At 43.5% G+C, this 19,840-nt stretch overlaps 1 protein-coding gene across 1 annotated transcript in view; it reads left to right on the forward strand.

The window, feature by feature from the left end:
- ADGRL3 (adhesion G protein-coupled receptor L3) overlaps positions 1–19,840 on the forward strand; it is a 525,203-nt gene that overhangs the window by 489,461 nt on the left and 15,902 nt on the right. The window contains 4 exon segments of the mRNA XM_040555050.1: positions 2,605–2,631; positions 6,148–6,316; positions 9,122–9,247; positions 11,719–11,815. Coding sequence (XP_040410984.1) covers positions 2,605–2,631; positions 6,148–6,316; positions 9,122–9,247; positions 11,719–11,815 — 419 coding nt within the window.

A 19,840-nucleotide genomic window follows, 5' to 3' on the forward strand; every position in this document is an offset into this window, starting at 1 on the left:
TACCTGGAAAAAAAATATTCTGGAGTAATTTTTGTCAGACATGAATTGTTGCTAACACAAGAGTTAGGCTACTTATGACATTTAAATTGTTAAAATGAAAAGGAAGGATCTGTATTTCACGAGGAGTATCAGAGAGTAAGTCCTACAGGCCATATGTATAGAGAAGTGAAGTGTTTGGGAGTTAAGTGTTTGAATGTCTCACTTCTTCAGGCACCTGCATGCTTTGGGCAGTGGGTCCTAGGCACATCCATACCCAAATGGAGTGGAAATGGGGTACAAACTGCTCGGGTGTTTTTGACAGTTCTCTCTAGAGCTGCTTTGAAGTGTTACTCTCAAGCTAAAAAGCAATCCGAGTTTAGTGATTTCATGTTTTGTCTGTACAAAGATGAAACAGAGCCTTCAGTTGCCTTGAAGAAAGGCTACTGCAGTTCACCGAATTACGTTTGCAAGGGTCTGGGTAGCAGCAACAGAGAAAAAAATCCTCCGTCACTCCTCCAAAAAAAAGTCACTCCTCTGCAGGGCCATCGTTTTGGTGGCTATGCACAGAAATCATATGGGACACGCATGGGTACCTATCACACGTTTCCATCCATTGAAGGCACTTCATTAGGATTATGCAGCATGTCTGTAGCTGAACCCAGAAAGAAGCCCCTAGGCCCTATTTTCTTCTTGTGGTTTTTAAATATCAATGGCTTTTCTCTGTTCCTGGTGCCTCCAGCAATGCATTTGCAGGCGCAAAGAGCACACTGCCTCAGCCCTAGATGCTAAGCCAAAGGAGCTGAGCTTTTCTTTGGCTTGGAAGTGGGGACTCAGTTTCCTGCATCAAGCCACCTCCTCTGCACTCCTTCATCCCTCCTGATCAGCACAGGCTGAAGCATTTGAAGGGAATTTATCACTGAATTAATACTTCCCCAGTGCAACAAGACTATCAAGGTGTGCCTTGTGCTTTCCTCATTTGTCATTAGATACTGTTATTGAGGCTCAGCTCTCGTTCTTTTCATTGGCCTGCCCAATTTCCCATTTTCTGAGCACAGAGATGAGTGCAGGGCACAGGAACAGTGGATATATTGCCTTTATACCCAGACAGAAGCGGTACAATTCAGTTGTGTGGGATGAGGCATTCATTGCCATGGGGTAGCTTGGATGTCCTCACAGGGCTGGCAGATATGACACAAGATCTAAGGCATGCAGCTTTCAGCATGGCAGCAGATGAATGGAGGAAAGCCTGCAGGGACGGCAGCCTGGGAAGATGAAAGGGTGGTTGGATGCTGGAGCAGAGCTTTGGGGATCTGTCAGTGACTGGCAAGGATGAAGGCAAGTTCAGTCCCAGGAGGCTACAACAGCAGTTCCTTGAGTAGTTGTCCCCCATGGTTTTTCCTCCTGCAGATGAGCCCTGTTGAAGCCAGGCATAGGTTTAGGTACCAACTTGAGCAAACCAGTTCATATGTTCACATACTAATACAATTAACTATTTTCCATGAAGCTCTGAAAGATGCTCATGATCTCCTTACAGCCTACATAATGGTTTTTCAGTCTGCAAGGCTATTGCCCATCTACTTGTTTCTCACTGCTCAGAAGGGGGCTAGGGTGAATGTAGGGTAAAGTGCGGCCAGATCAGCCCATTCGGTGATTTTTCCTATTCTTTCCCGAAGCCCCTGAGTGACCATGCTAGGGTGAAGCTGGGAGCAGCATCACTGCCTCTTCTGTCTCAGCCAACGACAATGCAGAAGGTGTCCCTACATGGCTTTAGCCATTGCAAGGAGAAAAAAACAAAGCCTCATTTTGGAGATACCTAGTGTCCCTCTCGGTCAAAAGTTACTGCCAAAGATCATTCACCATCATCCAGCTTCTTTCTAAATCTAACATGAAATGAACATATTGAGCCAGCCTCTACCTCTGGCACCCGTGGCGCTGCTGCCATGGATCACTGGGTCAAAAGCACTGGGCAATGAGGGAAGAGAGGGCCTGGGAGGTGGCCTGCTCTCTATACCCATTGTATAATCAGCCATCACGCAGGCAGGGAGAGGCACAGAGTTATGGGTACAGCTAATTTTGTTGTCCCCATGGTGGCAGAAAGTTGTTTGGAGTGGGACACAAGCTGCTCCTTCACCAGTGGCAGCAGGCTTCTTTGCTCTGCTGAGTCCTCTCTTTGTCCTTCCTTGTGAAATGGGAGTAAATAGGTCATTGGTTTCTGTCTTCAGGCTTTTAGAAGATCTTAATGCCATTATCTCAAAAAGAAGATAACGCTGTAGTCTGGCTCCTAAGTCAGCAACTTGGGAGTTACGCTTACGAAAAAACAAAAAGCAATAAGGAGGTTCCTGTAATACACTACAGTGCATCAGATGGAGAGCACTGGAGGTGCAATGAGGTTTTGCCATCTGAATGTGTGCAAGCTTTCCATGGTGGCTGTGCAGGAGTTTCAAAGCTAGTTTTCTCCAGAGAGATACGTTTTGGGTGTACCAAGCACACCTGATGTGGTTCTGCCTTCGGTTTTGGTGATGGCTGGTGGGAGAAGGGGGGGGGACTAGCAGCAAGCTATATTCTCTATACGTCGTTATATTTCTAATGTTGGTGTTCTTGTCTTTATGTCTACGCATTCTTTAGCTATGAGGATAACAGACCCTTCATCAAGTAAGAATGACCTGAATGGCTGATAAATTTCATTTATCAGTGTGGTCCCATGAACCAGCTGTCAGATCAATATGGAAAAATCATTAAAGCTTCTGTCATTCACATTTGAGGCAGAAGAGCAAACTGTGCAGGAAAATGGCCAGGCATACAGCTAACATGCAGAGTAAATGTGCTGCATACGTATCGCCAGCCAGTTGCCGCTGTATTGGTTTATGTTCTTTGATTGGGCATAACTTGAATTCAGGGTGAACGTTCCCGATTAATCTTGTGTCGTACAGACTTGTTATACCAATAGCAACCTTCCAGTCCACTGTGCTCTATCCCTGAAAGTGCTTTATGACAATACAAATACAGAAGTAAATTTTAAAAAAGGTACACGGGTGGTACTCCACACGATTCACATTCTGGTTAATGGGTGCAGTGCATGCTAATCTGTATTCAGTGCACAGTCTCCTTACACACTGGAGTACCCAATTGTCCCTAATTGTACGCCTCTAATTTTCAATTATACGAGAACATGATTGTTTTATTTCTTTATTGCTCAAAAATTGCACTATAGAAAATAAAAAAAAAAACATGAAAAACCAACAGCAAGTCTGTACAAAGGAAAAAGCAAAAACCACAAGCCACACCAAAACAAAAACAAAAACAAAAACGCCAAGCAAGCCAAAAATGCCTAGAAATTACGTGCCTTAGGGCATCCGTGCTTTTTTCTCCTGCAAACAAAAAGTAAAGCACAGTAGCACAAAATAGAAGCAGATCGACTTTGCAGTAGACTTTCAGTTTGTTCTTCTGGTGAAGAGTCCTTTGTGTCCATTCCTGCAGCATCATTCACACATTCTCTTTCATTGCTTGGTTCTTTTTTCTGCGGGTGTGGGACGGACCCATTCAAAGTAATCTCCATGCCCTCTTTATCTCCAGGTCTGTTTTCTGAAGCACAACCCTGTATCTCGTACAGTTTGCCCTGTTGAGGGTCTTCTAACCCAAAGATTCCTTTCCATCACTGAAGGTAGCATATTTCCACTCTCGTTGCTAAATAACTGTTTCACTCCTGCGCACCGCTGCAGCCAAAGGCTCTTTGATCGGGTTCAAGAGCTGGCTACACTTTAGGGCAGCATAGTTTTGTGATGTCCTGTGGATCAGTTTTGAAAGACACTGTTAATGTAGGAACCTTTTAATCACGGTGAGAAGGGGGAAGAAATAAAATGGTGTTTTCCACTTCATTTATTTTTGTTTGTTGGTTGTTTTTTAAGGAGAAAAAAAATTGTATTTTAAAAATTGGCCTGCAATTAAGATGATAATGTGCTCTCACTGATGGTGGAATCTCAGGGAGAATAATAAACCAAGTGGCTAAATCTGTAAACTTCATCTAGTGGCTACCTTCCCGAAGTGTTTTGAGAGTGCATTTTCAATTTGCATCACGGTAAATATTTATTAGCAGGATTGACTGGAAATGCTTCAAAGGAGCTGTTCTGGTCTGATAGATACATAATAGTGATTTTTAAAGAACTGTCTAAGGAAGCAGTTACCTTAGGGAGCTCTGCTGGTCATGTGGTTAAATAATACATATTTTATAAACTTCAGCGGAAGACATAATGCTGTATTTTCATTCTAATACCTAAAGAAAAACAACAGTGAACATTAATACGACATCAGTATGATTCTGTTTGTCTAATACCTAAAGAAAAACAACAGTGAACATTAATACGACATCAGTATGATTCTGTTTGTGACAAGCCCTGCTGAAAGCAAGAGGATTTGAAGCTGCAGCTGCCATAGAGACTGTCAGCCTGCCCTGCACACGACTTCTTTTTCCCCTAAGCTGCTGCTGCCTTATCTTTCTCTCCCCTGCCCCATGCCCTGCTTAGCAGACGAAAAACCACATATGCCCAAACTCCAGACATGTTTCTACGAGGCTGAAGTGTCTTAGTGAGTTAAAATTTAGGCAGGTCATTTAAGCCCTTTTGTAGCACCCTGGGCTGCTTCGGGGCAGGCAAGGAAGCAGAGTTATCAGTTGGCTGCAGGCTTGTCTGCTCTGGGGAACCAAAGGGTTAAATGGTGAGGAAAGGGAGCAAAGAATGGGGATGACTGATGGGTATCACGGCTTTCATTTTTATGATTTTATACCTGTTTATGCCAGGGGTAGAGAGAAGAAAATCAAGGTCATGAGGGAAAGGGCAAAGGGATGCTCACAGCGCTGCTTGCTATGCAGCTGTGCTTTCCAGCTGGAAGTTGACTCTGTCCTCTATGCAGCAGCTATTCCCTTATAGCTGTAGGTAATTTAGTAAGTGGAAATTAGGTGGATGGTTAGGAGCAGGACCCAGTCCCCCCTCTGTCCCTATCCTTCTTGTCACACTTTACCTCATGTCCTGGAATTGGAAGATTAGCCTCTGAGGAGTTAATTTAGCACATGGCTAACTGTTATTTAGTACGGTGACATGGAATGCTTCTCCTGCCATCTCAGCTGGGCTTAAAGCTTGCCTAAAATCCATCTGAAAAAAAAAAAAATGACATGCAGCAGCCATCCCTCGTCCCTGGCTCCTCCGCCTGTCCTTGGCATCTCCACGGGGGAGCCAGGCACCGTTTCCCAGAGGCGCAGCAGAAGGACAGTGGGACACTGTCTATGCTAGCAGAAGGTTGCTGGGAGAATGCAAGTCAAAATTACAACCTGCCTGTGTTTGCTTGAGGAATATTTTGGGCCAGGTAGTGGCTGCCCCCTGCTCACAGATCCGTCCTGGGGTAGAGCAAGCAATAATCTTAGTTTTGCAGCTGATGTGAAGTAGGATTGGCACTCCTTTTCTCAGGGCAGCAGCTGCTGTTGGAGCAAACGTGGTGTGAGAGTGCACAGATGTTTATATATATGTATTTCCCTCATCACACGGTGGAAGAAGTGTGAAGCAGGGTCACAGAGAGCCTCCTTTGGTGGAGCTGATCTAGCAGGAGCTGAGGGCTTGCCCACCTGCTTGTCGTTGTTTGCCTGGCTCACAGGCATATGGCAGACTAGCTAAAATAGAGCAATAAACGTGTCTTGGTGTTGATGGTAAAGCAGTTAGTCCAGCTGGCAATCCTGCCCCAGTGAAACCAGTGGACACTAAAAAAGTGACACGTAGAGTTGTTGTTTTGGTTGGTTTGTTTTCTTTTTTTCCTGCCATGTACAGAACCAGCATCTACATATCATTTACATAAGCACTGCTTTTACATTAAAAAAAACAAACAACATCAACAACAAAAATCCAGAAACATTGCAGATACAAATATGCTTTGGTTATGATAAATTTCCATGCTCATAACATTTCCATTTCTGTATATTTCCTCAAGCTTGAAGACTTGCAAACTGCATCCAACTGAAGACAAAAATTCCTACAACTCATATTGATATGCTATTTTCTTTTTGCTAAAACCACAGCCAAAGCCTTCCCTGTTTGCAGACATGTGCCTTCTTTTGTAGACAAAAAACCAATCCCTTTCTTTCCCTTTTTTTTTTTTTTTTTTGTTTTGTTTTGTTTCTCCTAATAGGTCCTGGGTTATAGGTGCAATAGCTCTACTCTGCCTATTAGGACTGACCTGGGCGTTTGGACTCATGTATATTAATGAAAGCACAGTCATCATGGCGTATCTCTTCACCATATTCAATTCTCTGCAGGGAATGTTTATATTCATTTTCCATTGTGTCCTCCAGAAAAAGGTAAGACAGACGGTTCCCAGTGGCAAAAGCGGTGGTAATGGTGTGTTTTGTTGCCTAACAACCGCAGCGTAACGTTATCTGTGTGCCCTCAATTCCTATCTAGCAGATTTGTCTCTCTGCACCTAACAAGGGTGGTGTGTGAGGCTGGAAAGCTGCAGGTGCAGGGGGATGAGGTGATAAGGAAGATATGTGGCGGTGGCATTTCAGCAGCCGGGGCGCTGGCGATGAGTGTGGTGGAGGCAACACACGAGACAGCTCACGGTTTGCAGGGCTTTACGGTAGCAAACCTGTAGAAGGGCTTTGCCTGCTGTCGGGCAGATTCTCCTTTCCCTTGTGCCAGTGTGAGATGATGGGAGCGACTCCACAGGCATCCAGAGGGTCCTCATGTGGCTGAGTGCTCTCACAGCAAAATGAGGCTTTACATCTTCATTTGGGCCCTGCAGGGAATCACCCCTTTCTGCAGCAGTATATACTGGGGGAAGTATGTAATAGGGACTGCTTCCTCTACTCTTTTAAGGACTGAAGGACCTATGCTCTGCAACAGTTCATTCGACTTCTCATTGCTTGGTCCTAATGGGGGATTTTGAAAATCTTCCTTGAAACAAGCACAGTAAGTGCTTCTTGGTGGAGCTTGAAGTATGCCCCAATTAACATTTGCAAGATAACAGTGGAATAACTTAGGTAAACTCTGATTAAAAAAAGAAAAATAAAAATCTTTGTGTATATATACATCAAACTTACAGCCTCTGGCAGTCAGCAGTAAATATTTCTAAGAACCATTTTATTCTCCACTGAAATTCAGTAGTGCAGAGCCCTCCCAATCTGTGCATGTCTGCTGATAACTTTCAATGTACATCGTGGTTTCAAAGGCCAGTTTCTTCATCCAAGATAAACATAGGGAAGAGATGTGGGTACATCTGGGCCCCAGTTTCCCAGTGTGACCAGTGGCTTTTGCTGGAATGGCTTACTGGGAAAAGTCAGGGTCAGGTTGAGGTCTGTTCTTCACCCAAGAGCCTCAGGCTTTCTTCTGCATCACACGTTTTCCTATAGCTTTGAATGGGAAGTGAGAACTGGCCTAGGAGAACAGAAACGAAATTCCTCAGAGCAAGTGCACTCTGCAAGTGGTGCTTCAGGAGGATCTGCAGAGCCATACGAAAACATCATTTTTGAATCTGAAGACTTTCGTGGTTCAGAGTTTTGTTGCATGCCATTTCATCTCAGACTTGTGCAATTTAAAGCTTTAGCTAGATGCAAATGCAATGCTGATGATCCTAAAGCATTTGACAAGAATGTTTCCAGGCAAGATGATAATAAGAATGTAGGAAGCTTCACCAGTGCTAATTAAAACTGCAGGTGCCCCTCTGACAAGGAGTGTGAATTTCTGCACCATTCTCACTGTCCCATCCTCTCACCTCCAACCTGCCTCGCAAAGGGTCAGTCCCTAGCACGGCATCCCAGCACGGCACTGTACTCCTTGCCTATCAGGGTGCTCGACTGACACTCAAAACCCATGCTCCCTTCTCCCTCAAGCCAGTCTACACTCTTAAACCATCCCCGATGACTGTGGGATTGCTCCTGATTTATGGCTACATAGAGGGGAGGAGAGTGCAGCCGGTACCTGGCTGTGGGGGGGGTGCATCTCTCTGATCCAGGAGCTGAGGGAGGAATTGTTTGAGAGGAGAAAAAAAAAATCCCTTCCTTTCCTATCTGTCATGGACTAGAAAATCAGCAAAAAGCTGCAGAGAGGCAAGCAGTGGGTGGCTAATTAAAGCAATTGAATTATTTTCCCTCAGCAAAGGATTGATTAGGCACTCAAGTATATTGGGCACTCGTGGTATTGTGTTTGTCTCAAGCGCTTAAGGAAAAGCCTAATGAAAAAGCTGTAATTTGCTATTTAAACAGTTGTTTCACAGAGTTTTCAAATGCTCATAGACGGTCTGGGGAAATTTCACAGCTAAGTGCATGCTCCAAGTAACCTCAACTGGTGTTTTGGGCAGGCATGTGTTTTTATTTTTTTTCCCCGTCAATGGGCAACACGACCGGCTTTTGACTTTTCAGTACAGTCTGTTCATTTTCAGTCAAGTCCCATCTGCTTTCTGGGTATCGTTGCCCATTAAGATCACACGTACTCAGATCTGCAACTTAGCTCCTGCCCTGGCCCAGCTCAGTGTAGCTCCCAAAAAGGTGGCAAGGCTTTACTCGAGGTGAGGAGCTGCCCAGGTTTGACTGCAGTGCCCATTTAAAACATGACTGGCTTGTGCTGTGCTGTGGCTCCAGCCACCCCTACAGCCTGTGAATATAATCACTAGGGATGCTGGCTGTACAGTTTCCTCAAATTTCAATTTGACTGAAAGAAACAAAATTAAAAAAAAATAAAAATCAATAGCTCTTATATGTTTCTTTTGGATTTTTTTTCTTCGTAGTCCCTTGCCAGAAGCAATAACTTCTAGTAGCTTGATGAGCTAATATGCCAGTTTACATCAAATCTATGAGGATATTAATTTTCAGTCATAAATAGTGTATCTGTAGTTTCTCCAGTGCTCCTTTGATGTGCCTTAGAGGTAGCTACAACCAACTGGTGTCAACGAGCAGCTTTGCTGCATAAAAGCAGTTCCTTATGCCGTCGTAAATGGTGAGCTAACATGTTGGGAGCATTCAGCTGCAAGGTGTGATGGGCTTCTTCCCTGCAACAGCTATCGTTTTAATGAACCACCAAGGAAAAATCAGGGGCTGTGTTGAAAATCCTAAGGCTGTGGGTTGGAGGAGGAGCTGCCTGCTAACCACCATTACTGTTTCTTTGGCTAGGTACGTAAAGAGTATGGAAAATGCCTGCGTACGCATTGCTGTAGTGGGAAAAGTACAGAGAGCTCTATTGGCTCAGGAAAAACCTCGGGGTCACGGACACCTGGAAGATATTCCACAGGCTCACAGGTAACCCACACTTCTTGTGCACATCCCAACGCTTGGCACTTCTACACCAGTATCATTCGCGTTGGGTGGGAAGCTCTTCTCCATGCCCCACCCTCCCAGATTACAGCAAGAAGCTGCCTTAGAGCTATCCCCAGCACACTGCAAAGATTTCCCTCCTTCACAGACCTGAATTCAGCATGATTGCTTCTCTTGGGATGTGATGGCAATTAGTGCCTCTCCAAGAACTTTCTAAATAATTGCAAGGAGAACAAAAAGTCCAAATTTGCCTCCCAGAGACAGGTGAGTGCTCATAACCTGAGCTGCACCACCTGCTTTCCATGGAGATCAGGAGCTGGGAGCATTTTGTCAGCTTTGTTCCACATCCTGGAATGTCCTTTAATTGCGAATCTGAAGGTTCTTGTCACTGCTATTGCCACGTACAGGAATGATACAATAACAAGTATTTTTCTTGCTAGAAAAGGACTCCAAGAGTCTTGCAGCCCTTCACAGTGAAAGGCTTTATGGCATTCAGTGGTTTGATCAATTCCGTTGCCTCACTGGATATTCCTCAGTTTATAGATCTGTTAAGAGAATCCATTGGGGCCAGATTATTTTACTAAGTCACTGGATTTTTTATGCTCTGGTCATCTAAATTTCGGGGTTTGTGTAGATTGTACACTTAGTAATTTTCAAGCTAACTTGTACACACAGATACAGATTTATGGAAGAACAGTTAATATAAAATGAAGAAGCTTACTTCTTAATCAATAGGAACCAAACACAAATTTATTCAGTATTACTAATGGAAGTAATTATACATGACAGTTCAACTATTAAATTATGAAAGACATGCAGCGAATAACAGTCTATAACCTCCCAGGAAAACATAATGTGCGATTTATGTCTTGGAGCAAATTGTTATTTATTTTCTATGGCTTCCAAGATGTCATCCAAGAGCTCAACTTTGACATTTACTTAGGTTTGGATGTTATGCAGGGAAAATAGCAGCAATAGAATATGGGTCTTCTCCCCAGTAGGCCATCAAATCCTATAGTAATCAATAATGTACAACAATAATGTATCCAGTAACATTTAGGTGGGTGATTTCAAAGCCACTGGCAGCAACCCCCTTGTTGCAAGGGAGTTTTGAAGTACAGAGGCAGATTATTTTTCATTTAGAGGCTTGTCCTTGGAAAGGAGGGAAATGCTTGAGTCCTATCACAGGCAGGAGAAACCTCAGAGAGTGGATGGAGATCTGAGTTGTTGAGTATATCTGACCCCTAACTAATGACTAGAAAAGTCTAAGAGGAGCAAAACTCATTAGATCCTTTTTTTACCTCTGAGAAGCACTTAGGATACAGAATAATTAATCCACATGTATCATGTCAGAGGAATACAACAGATTAAATGTCCAGGTGAAAAATAATTGCTATAAAAGTGCATGGGCTGCATGTTACATTGTGGTTCCATTTCTAGAGGGCTAATGCGTGATTAGGAGATGCCATTAATACATAGCTAACGAGTAGAGCAGGACACACTTTCCAGCTGTGACCACATGAGTAAGGCCTGGATGATCTTGCATGGCTACAATTCCACTACAGGGAGCACTGTCTTGTTAGCTATTACAAAAAACATGGTCTGTCACAGTGGCAAACAGCATTCTGGATCCCCAGGACAACCTAGCAGCATTTTCACACAGCCATGGGATGCATCAATCATAGTCTCTGAGGTGAGGTGAGCCCCCTTGGCAAGGGGGCTGTAGTTGGACCACTCACGAGATGTGTGTAGCTGACTTTTTGATTTTTTGCAAGGTCTACATGGGGAAGAGCAAGACAGTGGTGTAAAAGCCATGGAGGTAGATGCTTCACTGTATATCTAAGAAACAAAACAGAAGGCCAGGACATTCAGGACACTGTTTCCCCAGCAGCAGAAGCTATACCACAGATGGCAAAATCAACACACTTTTCAGTAGGGGAACAGAAGTTATTCATACCTGTATTCCCCAAGATGGATCGTACCTGTAGAAAACTTCCATTCGTTCAGGAACACCAAGACACACATCAACTGTTCTGTTACACTTTGCAAAAACTAGACACAGGCTATGCAAGGTAATACAGGAGGCATGCATGCTTCCCTGTGTAAGTTATTTTTCAGTTATTGGGTGCTATATTGGTAAATCTGTAGCTCGTGTTGGTCTGGGTTCATCTCGTATGAGATTTCTATTGCTTTTTTTAATTAAGATGTAAGCAATCCAAGCAATCCTATTATGCACATCTTATTTGAGGTAGGCATTTGTGTTATGAAGTCAGGCAGGCAGTGTCTGGTATACACGAGGCGGGTTATAATGAAACAGCAACTGCTTGCTTACAGCTGGATAGAAACAAGTCTCATCCTGAGCTAGACATGCCAATAGCCATCTTTAGTGAGGCAGAAAGAAATGTATCTGCAGCTGCTAAAAATTCATTACCTGCTGTGGTTCAATCCCTCTTCAGAGCCGGATTCGTAGGATGTGGAATGACACAGTTCGAAAGCAGTCCGAGTCTTCCTTTATTACTGGAGATATAAACAGTTCAGCTTCACTCAACAGAGGTAATTATAAACTATTTTTCTTATCTCTAACTCTTGTGATGGCTGTAATGAGTCTAAAATATATTGCCCCTTTTTTTCCCCTCTCCTTACCTCAGATGGCATCAGACCTTATTCACTCACACAAGACATGTTACGTTATTAAGTGGGAGGAGGTTTTGTGGTGGTTGTTTCCTGTTTTCTTTTCTTTCTCTATTTTTACATACGCATTTTTAAGAACTGTCATTTCTAGAAGGGAATTAGGAAAAGGAAAAAAAAAATAAGTGGAAAAAAAAACCTCCACCTTCCCCCAGACAAACTCTGAGTGCCATAAGTTGCTGAGGTGTTAGACCTCATTGCTGGCAGTGAAAATGGGCCGTCACAGTACTGTACAGCCTGTGTTAAGCATCATAGACATTGTGATTGCCTTGGGTACATAGCAGTTCTGTCATCTCTGTGGAAGGAAAAATGAACAGCAGAGCACATACGTAAGGAAAACTGTGTGCTTGGAACAAAATGGTCTGCGTCGATGTTAATACCTAGTCTGAAGAACTGACTAACGTGAACTTTACAGACATCTGTGGAGGAAAGGCTATCAGAGAAGTACAGAAATAGAGGCATGACAAACAAAATGTGGTGCCTGGCACCAGAGGAAATCTGAACAGCTTTTTTTTAAGAAAAAAGTCTTTTCAGTGAGTTATGGGAAAACAACAGTATGGGAATACGAGAAAAAAAGCCTCAGAGATTGGTTTGTTTCACCTCCAGTGCAATTACTTTAATGCTCAACTTTGAGAAACTAGATGCCAAATTCTGCTTTTAGTGCCCACCCACTTTATGTTGGAATTAAGAGGGGGCAGAATTTGAGTCACTGGGCCCACCTGTTCTCTCATGACGGTGAAAGTCAAAAGTATTTCCAGTGCTGATGGTCAGACTGAAAAGCTCAACTGAAAATTGAACTGGGACTTTGGTTCTATTTCAGTCTTTATTCACCCATTATTCCCACTGATTTCAGGGCAAATTTGGCCTGTGTAATAATATAAGGATAGGCTTGAAGGATTTTGACTGTGCTGTTAGTAGCATTGCCAACTGAGTGCTGGGGAACTAAGGATATATGATTAATTTCTCTGAACATTACATATATTGCCCAAATCAGTGCAAAGGGGAAGGCAGTGTGGTTAACATGGAGGTTATTTTATCCCTCAAACCACTCTGAAGGATTTTGTGCCGGTATATTTTCATTTTGCACTGGAGATTTGTTGATGAAGATGGCTATAAGATGCCGTTACTGCAAATGCCTCTGTTCATATTGATTTATCCATGTGTGTTGCCCTTGCATTTCTCTACATCTTTGCATCAAAGACTGGAGAGCTACAACCAGGCTTCTCTGGGGCTAATTTAGAGGGGGATCAGTTGCTGTAAAAAGGTTACAGCAAGAACCACAGTTCCCCTCTGCCATCCATCACTCAGTCTCAGTGGCAAACCAAAATGTGTTATGCATGAAATGTTCACTCCTCTAGTTAGCACAGATTTTTCCTTGTTCTCTGATGCAGCTGAGGCTAAAAAGGGAAGTGCTCTGGCAAACAGGATCATCTTGGGTTTGTTGGAAGAAGAAAGGTATCCCTCCCTTTTCAGTTTTGGCTTTTTTCATGCAAATATGGGAGTATGACCATAAATTGGGAAAGCTATCAAGAGGCTTTAAGTGGGTAATCTTCATCCCAGTGTGGCAAGAGACCGTTGCTAGATGTACCTGTTATTGGAAGGTCAGTTGGGAAATGAACTGCTGGGGGAGGCATCTTCAAAGTGGATTTCATCCGGCTATTTCTGTTGTGTGCCATTGGATGAGATGAATCAGCCAAAGGGCCTGAATTTCTCCACAGACTGCATGAACAGCTTGGTAACTGTCTTCAAAGGGTTGCCTTTTAGGTGGGAAACTTAAGCGACTTGTATAAATTGTACTATTACGCAGAGGCACCCCTCTCTCTTTTTCACACAAGCAGGCAAACTATTTATTTTGGTTTTGTTTGTTTTCTTTCTTTTTTTGGTAGACAGATCTGCAAAATGGAAGTTAAAACATTTCCTTGGGAGCTAGTGTCTCTGAAGCAGCAGGCGGTCAGTTGTGCTAGGAAAATACACCTGACATCAACAGGAATCCAGCTGCACGGGGCCCCAGATATTTCACACTTTATCCTGTTTATTCCAGCTGGAAAGAAATGTTCATGGTCTTAGGGCTCTGCATAAAGCATAAGTTATTTCTTCAATCTCTCCAGAGGGAGCTGAAGCCTGAACGGACCAGTGGGGCAATGTGGTTTTCACAGTTCTTGTCTTCCTCTTAATATTTTAATATATATCAAGCTTTAAAGGAGCCATTTCATTAATGTTTTATTTACAAGTGTGCAATTAAAGCTCAGAGGAGTCAAGTACAAACCTTGAATTGTCTGGTTGGTATCTTTCCCTGCCTGAGGTTGATACAGCAGGCTTGTGTACCCTGTCAGAAGTCTCTCTCTAGGCTTTCCAGACTAGATACCTTCTACATGAAACTGTCTGTGTAATCCCAAATTAAACATTCTTTGTGCACTGGTATTTTTCCCAGAACCTTCAGACAGCAACCCAATTTCTAAAGTAGGGAAAAATATTATCCTTTCTCTGCAGAATCATCCCATCCTTCAGCTCCTGGTCTGACTCAACATTTCCTAAGCTGTCGCTGACTTTTCATGCTCCTGTCATGGAAGTGGAAAGCAGTGAAACTTCCTCTAACTGGGTACTTTCTCATTGAAGCCTTTTTTCCTTGATCGCATTCACAGCACTTGCAGCCCCCTGCTGCTTGCTAACGTCCCAGGCAAGTCTGCTCTTGCTATCTGTTTTCCTGTTTTAAGATTAACATCACCTATATCACCCTATCCCTTTTTCTCCTTCTTCCATGAATCTCATAGGCATGTCTGGAATATCATACCTGTATTGGCGCATCCCTCCTTTGGACATGTAAATGTACCTTTTTCTGATTTAGCAGAAGTCACATTGCTTACAGCTTTTTCCAGCTCCAGCCCCTCTTTCACCCGCTACCTCCCCACAAAATCGTTGGCTGTAACGTTGTTTTTTCACCTCTTGCCTGATGTTATTTTATCCTACCAGGAATTTCAGACGTAAACCCAAACTTGCCTGATGTATCATGTTCTGTAATGAAAGTTATACTCACTCTTGACTCCCAAGACGTACATGAGCATTTCAGCTATTTTCTGAAGGCAGCTTCTAGTTATAGATTAGTGTAAAATGTTTCAGGCTTTGTTCCTCCTTGCTTCTTGTCGTAGCTTAGTGTGCGGGTTTGGGATAGTTATACCACTGAAACCAGGAGGAAGGGAACAGAAACTGGCTGTGGATTTCCCCCTCTACTGTCAAAGGAAGACCATGCCAGTCCATCCCGTAGACATGTACTCCATTTCAGGATCCAGGGGCCTTCCTGCTCCTCACTTTCCAGCTCTGCAACTTTGCCCTCATTTTTCCCACTTGGGTCTGGCTGGATGTTTCCGCCATCTATTTCACATCCACCCTGTGCTTCTCCCAGCAGTGAAGATTTGAGATGGATCTGCTGCTTCAAGGACTTAGTCTCAGTGGTCCTCCAGCTTGTCCATGACTCCAATCCCTGCCAGATAAAAAGCACAGACATTACTTTGGGGACTTTCCTCATCTCCCTGTGCTCATGATCCTTTTAGTGTTTCTGTTTTTCTCTGCATTCCTGTCCTGTTATATCTCATGTGTGACACAGCAAGGACTGCCCTTTATTTATGTTAGGCATGACTAGACTGTAATTCACTGTGGAACAGCGTGCTTGCAAAGTCCCCAAGCCTGCATTTTGTTATTCGTCTTGCCTGACTAGGAATTGATGCAGCTGGGATATGAATGCCATGACTTCCAGCTGACTTCAGTCTCCCAAGTTGCTTCCTCTGATGCAGAGTTATTTAGACTTTGCTACACCTGAGCCAAGGCTGTGGGGCTGTGCTGAACTCGGACAAGTGCCACATGGCAAAGTAATGCTGGAGCTCTAGACCAGTGTTGAATTAGCATCCCAGATGTGGTTGTTTAACATCTGAGGAACAGCCTGCCCAAGCCAGACATGTCCCATCAGTACTAGGGTTGGGCATGCTCACAGTGTCGAAGTTATAACTGGAAGCTCTTTCAGAGTGAGCCACAAAAGGTGAGTGGGATAAAAACTGAACCAAGCTGATCACCTTGTGAGTGGAAAAAATAAGTCTTCCTTTGCCTATAGGACATTTGGGAGGCTTAAGAGGTCTTGATACAGACACTCAGAAGAAATGCTGAAAAAATGGACCAAAAAACCATGCTGGGATCCCTGAAGGATGGACTGTTGGCTAGAAATGTTTCCATGAAGGCTGAAAAGTAGAAGGCATAAAGAGAAATCAACAGGCAGAACTTCACTTTGTCTTAGGTTCATCAGAAGACAGAGCAGATAACTGTGTGGTTGTAACAGCAGATGCTTTGGTACCTGGGGTTAAGACAGTATTTAAAAAGAGCAGGAGATTAAAAGCAATTAACATCATTACTGTCTTCCCAATTCTATTGCACTTCTGCTTTTGAAATCTAGTCACGGGCTTGCACAGCACACATGGATGGGGTTGGAATGGAGTTGTTGCTCAGCACTGTGCTGATGGCAAGAGGAGCAGATTGCAGGGGACCGCTGCAAATGTGAATGTTGGGCTCTGGTGGTGTGGCATGGACCTTAGCCTTGGGTACATCCAAGTGTCTACATCCTGAGCGCGAGGGACAGGTCTGTTTATACCTCGGGAGCGTTGCTGTCAGAAACCACTCTGATAGCTTAGACAACCTTGCAAACAAGCAGTCAGCACAAGACAGCAATGTGACTCCAGCCTATTTTTATCCATGTCTTAGGTGAGAGGTAATACAGTAATTACTCTCTCTCCCAGGGTATGAAACAACCGAGAGAGAAAAAGTCATCATGAACCCTATGGTACTTTGTTACCTTTCAGGTTTTCAAGTTAGGGATTTGATGTATTTTTCTAGAGGAAAAGTGGGAGTTATCTGTTAAAGGAAGGAGTGCTTCTTGTTTTGGTGAGACTTGAGAGCACTAGAGAAAAAGGAAGAGTTTGTTGTTGGTATGACATAGTATTTTGTTACAGGAAAATGTGCTGATAGAGCTATGTATGTCCATTGAAGTTAGCAGGTAAGGGGAACTGTATCTTCACTCGTGGCAAGCACTTAGTGTATTAGTAATACTCGGTGTATTAGCAGTGGATTTTTCCTCTTTGGGAAAATAAATGAGCTAGGAATAGAGAAGCCAAATTTCTTAGAAAATAGAAACTACTCCAGAAGTCTGTTGTGCTTGGTCAAGTGCTGTACTCCCACTGCAGTGCTGTGTGTCTTGGCTTACAAACTAGACAGCAAGTATAATAGTCCAGTCCCAGTCTTCCTAGAGAAACACGAGTATGTGCACTCCTTGACTTTTCGCTCTACGCTTTAGTCCACTCACACCCAAAGCAGTGCTCACAGTCTCCTCTACCCTCATCCATAGAGGTCTCCTAGAGAGATTTCTTGGTAGTCTGCATTGCTCCCCATGTCCTTGAAGGCAGAAACATCAGAAAAACCCTGAAAGCTGGTGCAGGATTGGAGTCCAGAACTTCTGGCAACTCCTCCTGCAAGGTGGCAAGTCTTAAATATGAATTGTTCCTTGTGGCCCCGGAGTCTGCTCGCAAAGGTGAACGCATACATGGACTTGCTAGCAAATGTTAGATGCTGGATGGGGGTATGAAGGCCAGAAACACCATCAAAATATTCACTTCATGTTTCTTCCCATGAAAATGAACCGAAACGGAAAATGGAAATGAGGGCATTCTTTGTCCCTGTCCCTTGCGTTTCCTTTCCAAATGCCTAAGTGTCATTGCATGTCTCAGCTTCTAAGTAGTGCTTCAGAATAAATACTTGATTTCCCTTGCCTTTATTATTTCTCCCCTGTATTTTTATATCAACCACAAAGACATAATCTGAAACGTACACAGGAAAAAGGGAAATTATTGCTACTGTTTTCAGGGATAATCAGTTTAATGTCAAATTCATGTGGATTTCTTCATAATGAACAGAACAAATTGAGCTCAAATTCAAACAGTGGGAATCTGAGTCAGAGAAGAAAATTAAAATGAAGAACATTAATATCCTGATTTCTAACCCAGCTGAGACCTGATTGTTTCCTAAATGAAATCTCCCATCAAATTCCTCCCACCCACCCAAAAATATAATTAAGCTGTGATTTCCATGCTGAAACCCTATCTGTGCCATTTACTCAGCAGGGACGGCTGTGTGTGTTTTAGGGAGGGTGGGTGAAGTTTTAAATTACCTTCAGATGGCCATATCAGCCTGCATTTTTAGGAGATATTTCTTTAGGAAACACATCAGAAGGTGAAATCCTGCCTTTGACAGGAGGCTGTCACTCCAAAAGTAGCTGCAGGTTAGCACCAGGGAAGCACAGAAATACTAAAGTGAGTCAGTTTGGGTTGCTTTCCCCAGATTTTCCTCTTTTATAGGGTGAGAAGAAGATGCTTGGGTTAAGCTGTCTGCATAGGGTTGGTGGTAGTAGCTGTCACGGTCTGGACATAACTTGGCAATACAGCAGTGAAAACAGAGTGGCTTTTGGTGTGGTTAGAAGGAGAGACAGACAGAAAAGGTAAAAAAGGGAAAGAAAAAGAAAGAGTAGAATAAAAAATCAACATTCCCTGGGAATCTCAAACCACAAGCCTCTCTGGTAGAGGAGCTCCAGCAAGCCACGCTAACAGCAGCTCTGCCTGTCCCTCTCACCAAATTATACCCCACAAAACTGCCAGTGCCTGTGCCCAGCAAATAATAAATAAATAAATAAATAAAAACAGTTCCTATCCCACAAATTAACTTAAGCTGCCCAGGAATGGCTTAACCTGGTTCAGCATTTTTTTCCAGTTGCTGGCTTCAGAGCAGGTATCCGAGCTGCCATGCAAGCCGTGTCAGCCCCTGTTCATGAGCTGAAATAATTTCTCCATGGTGAGCCATCCCCATACACTTCAAAGAGTGATTGTTGCTCATCTGAGCCCATTGAAAAGCTGACCCTTTGCTGGCAGTGCCTAGAGAAAGTGGAGGGCAGGTGGAAATGTGGATTGTGGAAACGTTACCGTTGTCAGGTGTCAGTCTTTTCTCAAGTGGCTCATTCTCTCCCTGATAGATTTATGTGACCAGTGTGACAGTCAGATTTCTGCCAAATTTATGTTGCATATAAGACAAATAGCGAGCAGTTGAGCTCTGGGAGAGGTGGGAATGCCTCTGCTCATCTCGATAGGATATTCGGAGGGCGCCATGAATTGATATATCACAGTCAGGCTAAATGGTTCTTACCTGCTCTGAGTAACACCAATCACTCTTCTCGTGGCTGGAAGATATTAGAGAATAAATACTTTCTCTGGTTTCTTTCCATTTGTTTTCTTTTTACAGTTAGCAGCAGGCAGTGCTCCAGTTTCTCCTGTGAAGCCAGTCAGTTTTCATATCGTGTCTTTCACAAAGATAGTTTGTCTGTTGATTTTTTGTTTTGTTTGTTGTTTAGTTTTGCTTTCATTATAAATTAGCAGGATGGGCTATATGAGCGCACAAGTTGGCGGGCAGAGTTAATGGTGAGCAGTACAACGTTTAAGCACATTTTCAAATGTGCTGGGTTGCTCTTTTTCTTTTATCCTCACTCCTATCGTGGCACTGTCGTAGGCAGGTTCAGCACAGCAGACCGCCAGTACGTCCAAGGCACCTGTGGTTGCTTTCCTGGTTCATGAATGAATCTGCAGATGCCTAGAGGGAACTCATCACAATATTCCTGGGTGTAAAACTACTTTACATTCTTTCTTTCTAAGCACCAAACGGTTCAAGAATAATTTGACTAAAGGAAAGTGTCTGTCTCCCGCAGACAGTTTGCCCTTGGCAGTACCATCACTGCACAACTGGGGACGTGGTGCAGAGCAAGAGGTGCATCTGTTTAAAGCTGAGCTTTGCCCTGGAGATGCTTTAGATGCT

This window comes from Cygnus olor, chromosome 4 (genome assembly GCF_009769625.2).
Source record: "Cygnus olor isolate bCygOlo1 chromosome 4, bCygOlo1.pri.v2, whole genome shotgun sequence".
Taxonomy (NCBI): domain Eukaryota; kingdom Metazoa; phylum Chordata; class Aves; order Anseriformes; family Anatidae; genus Cygnus; species Cygnus olor.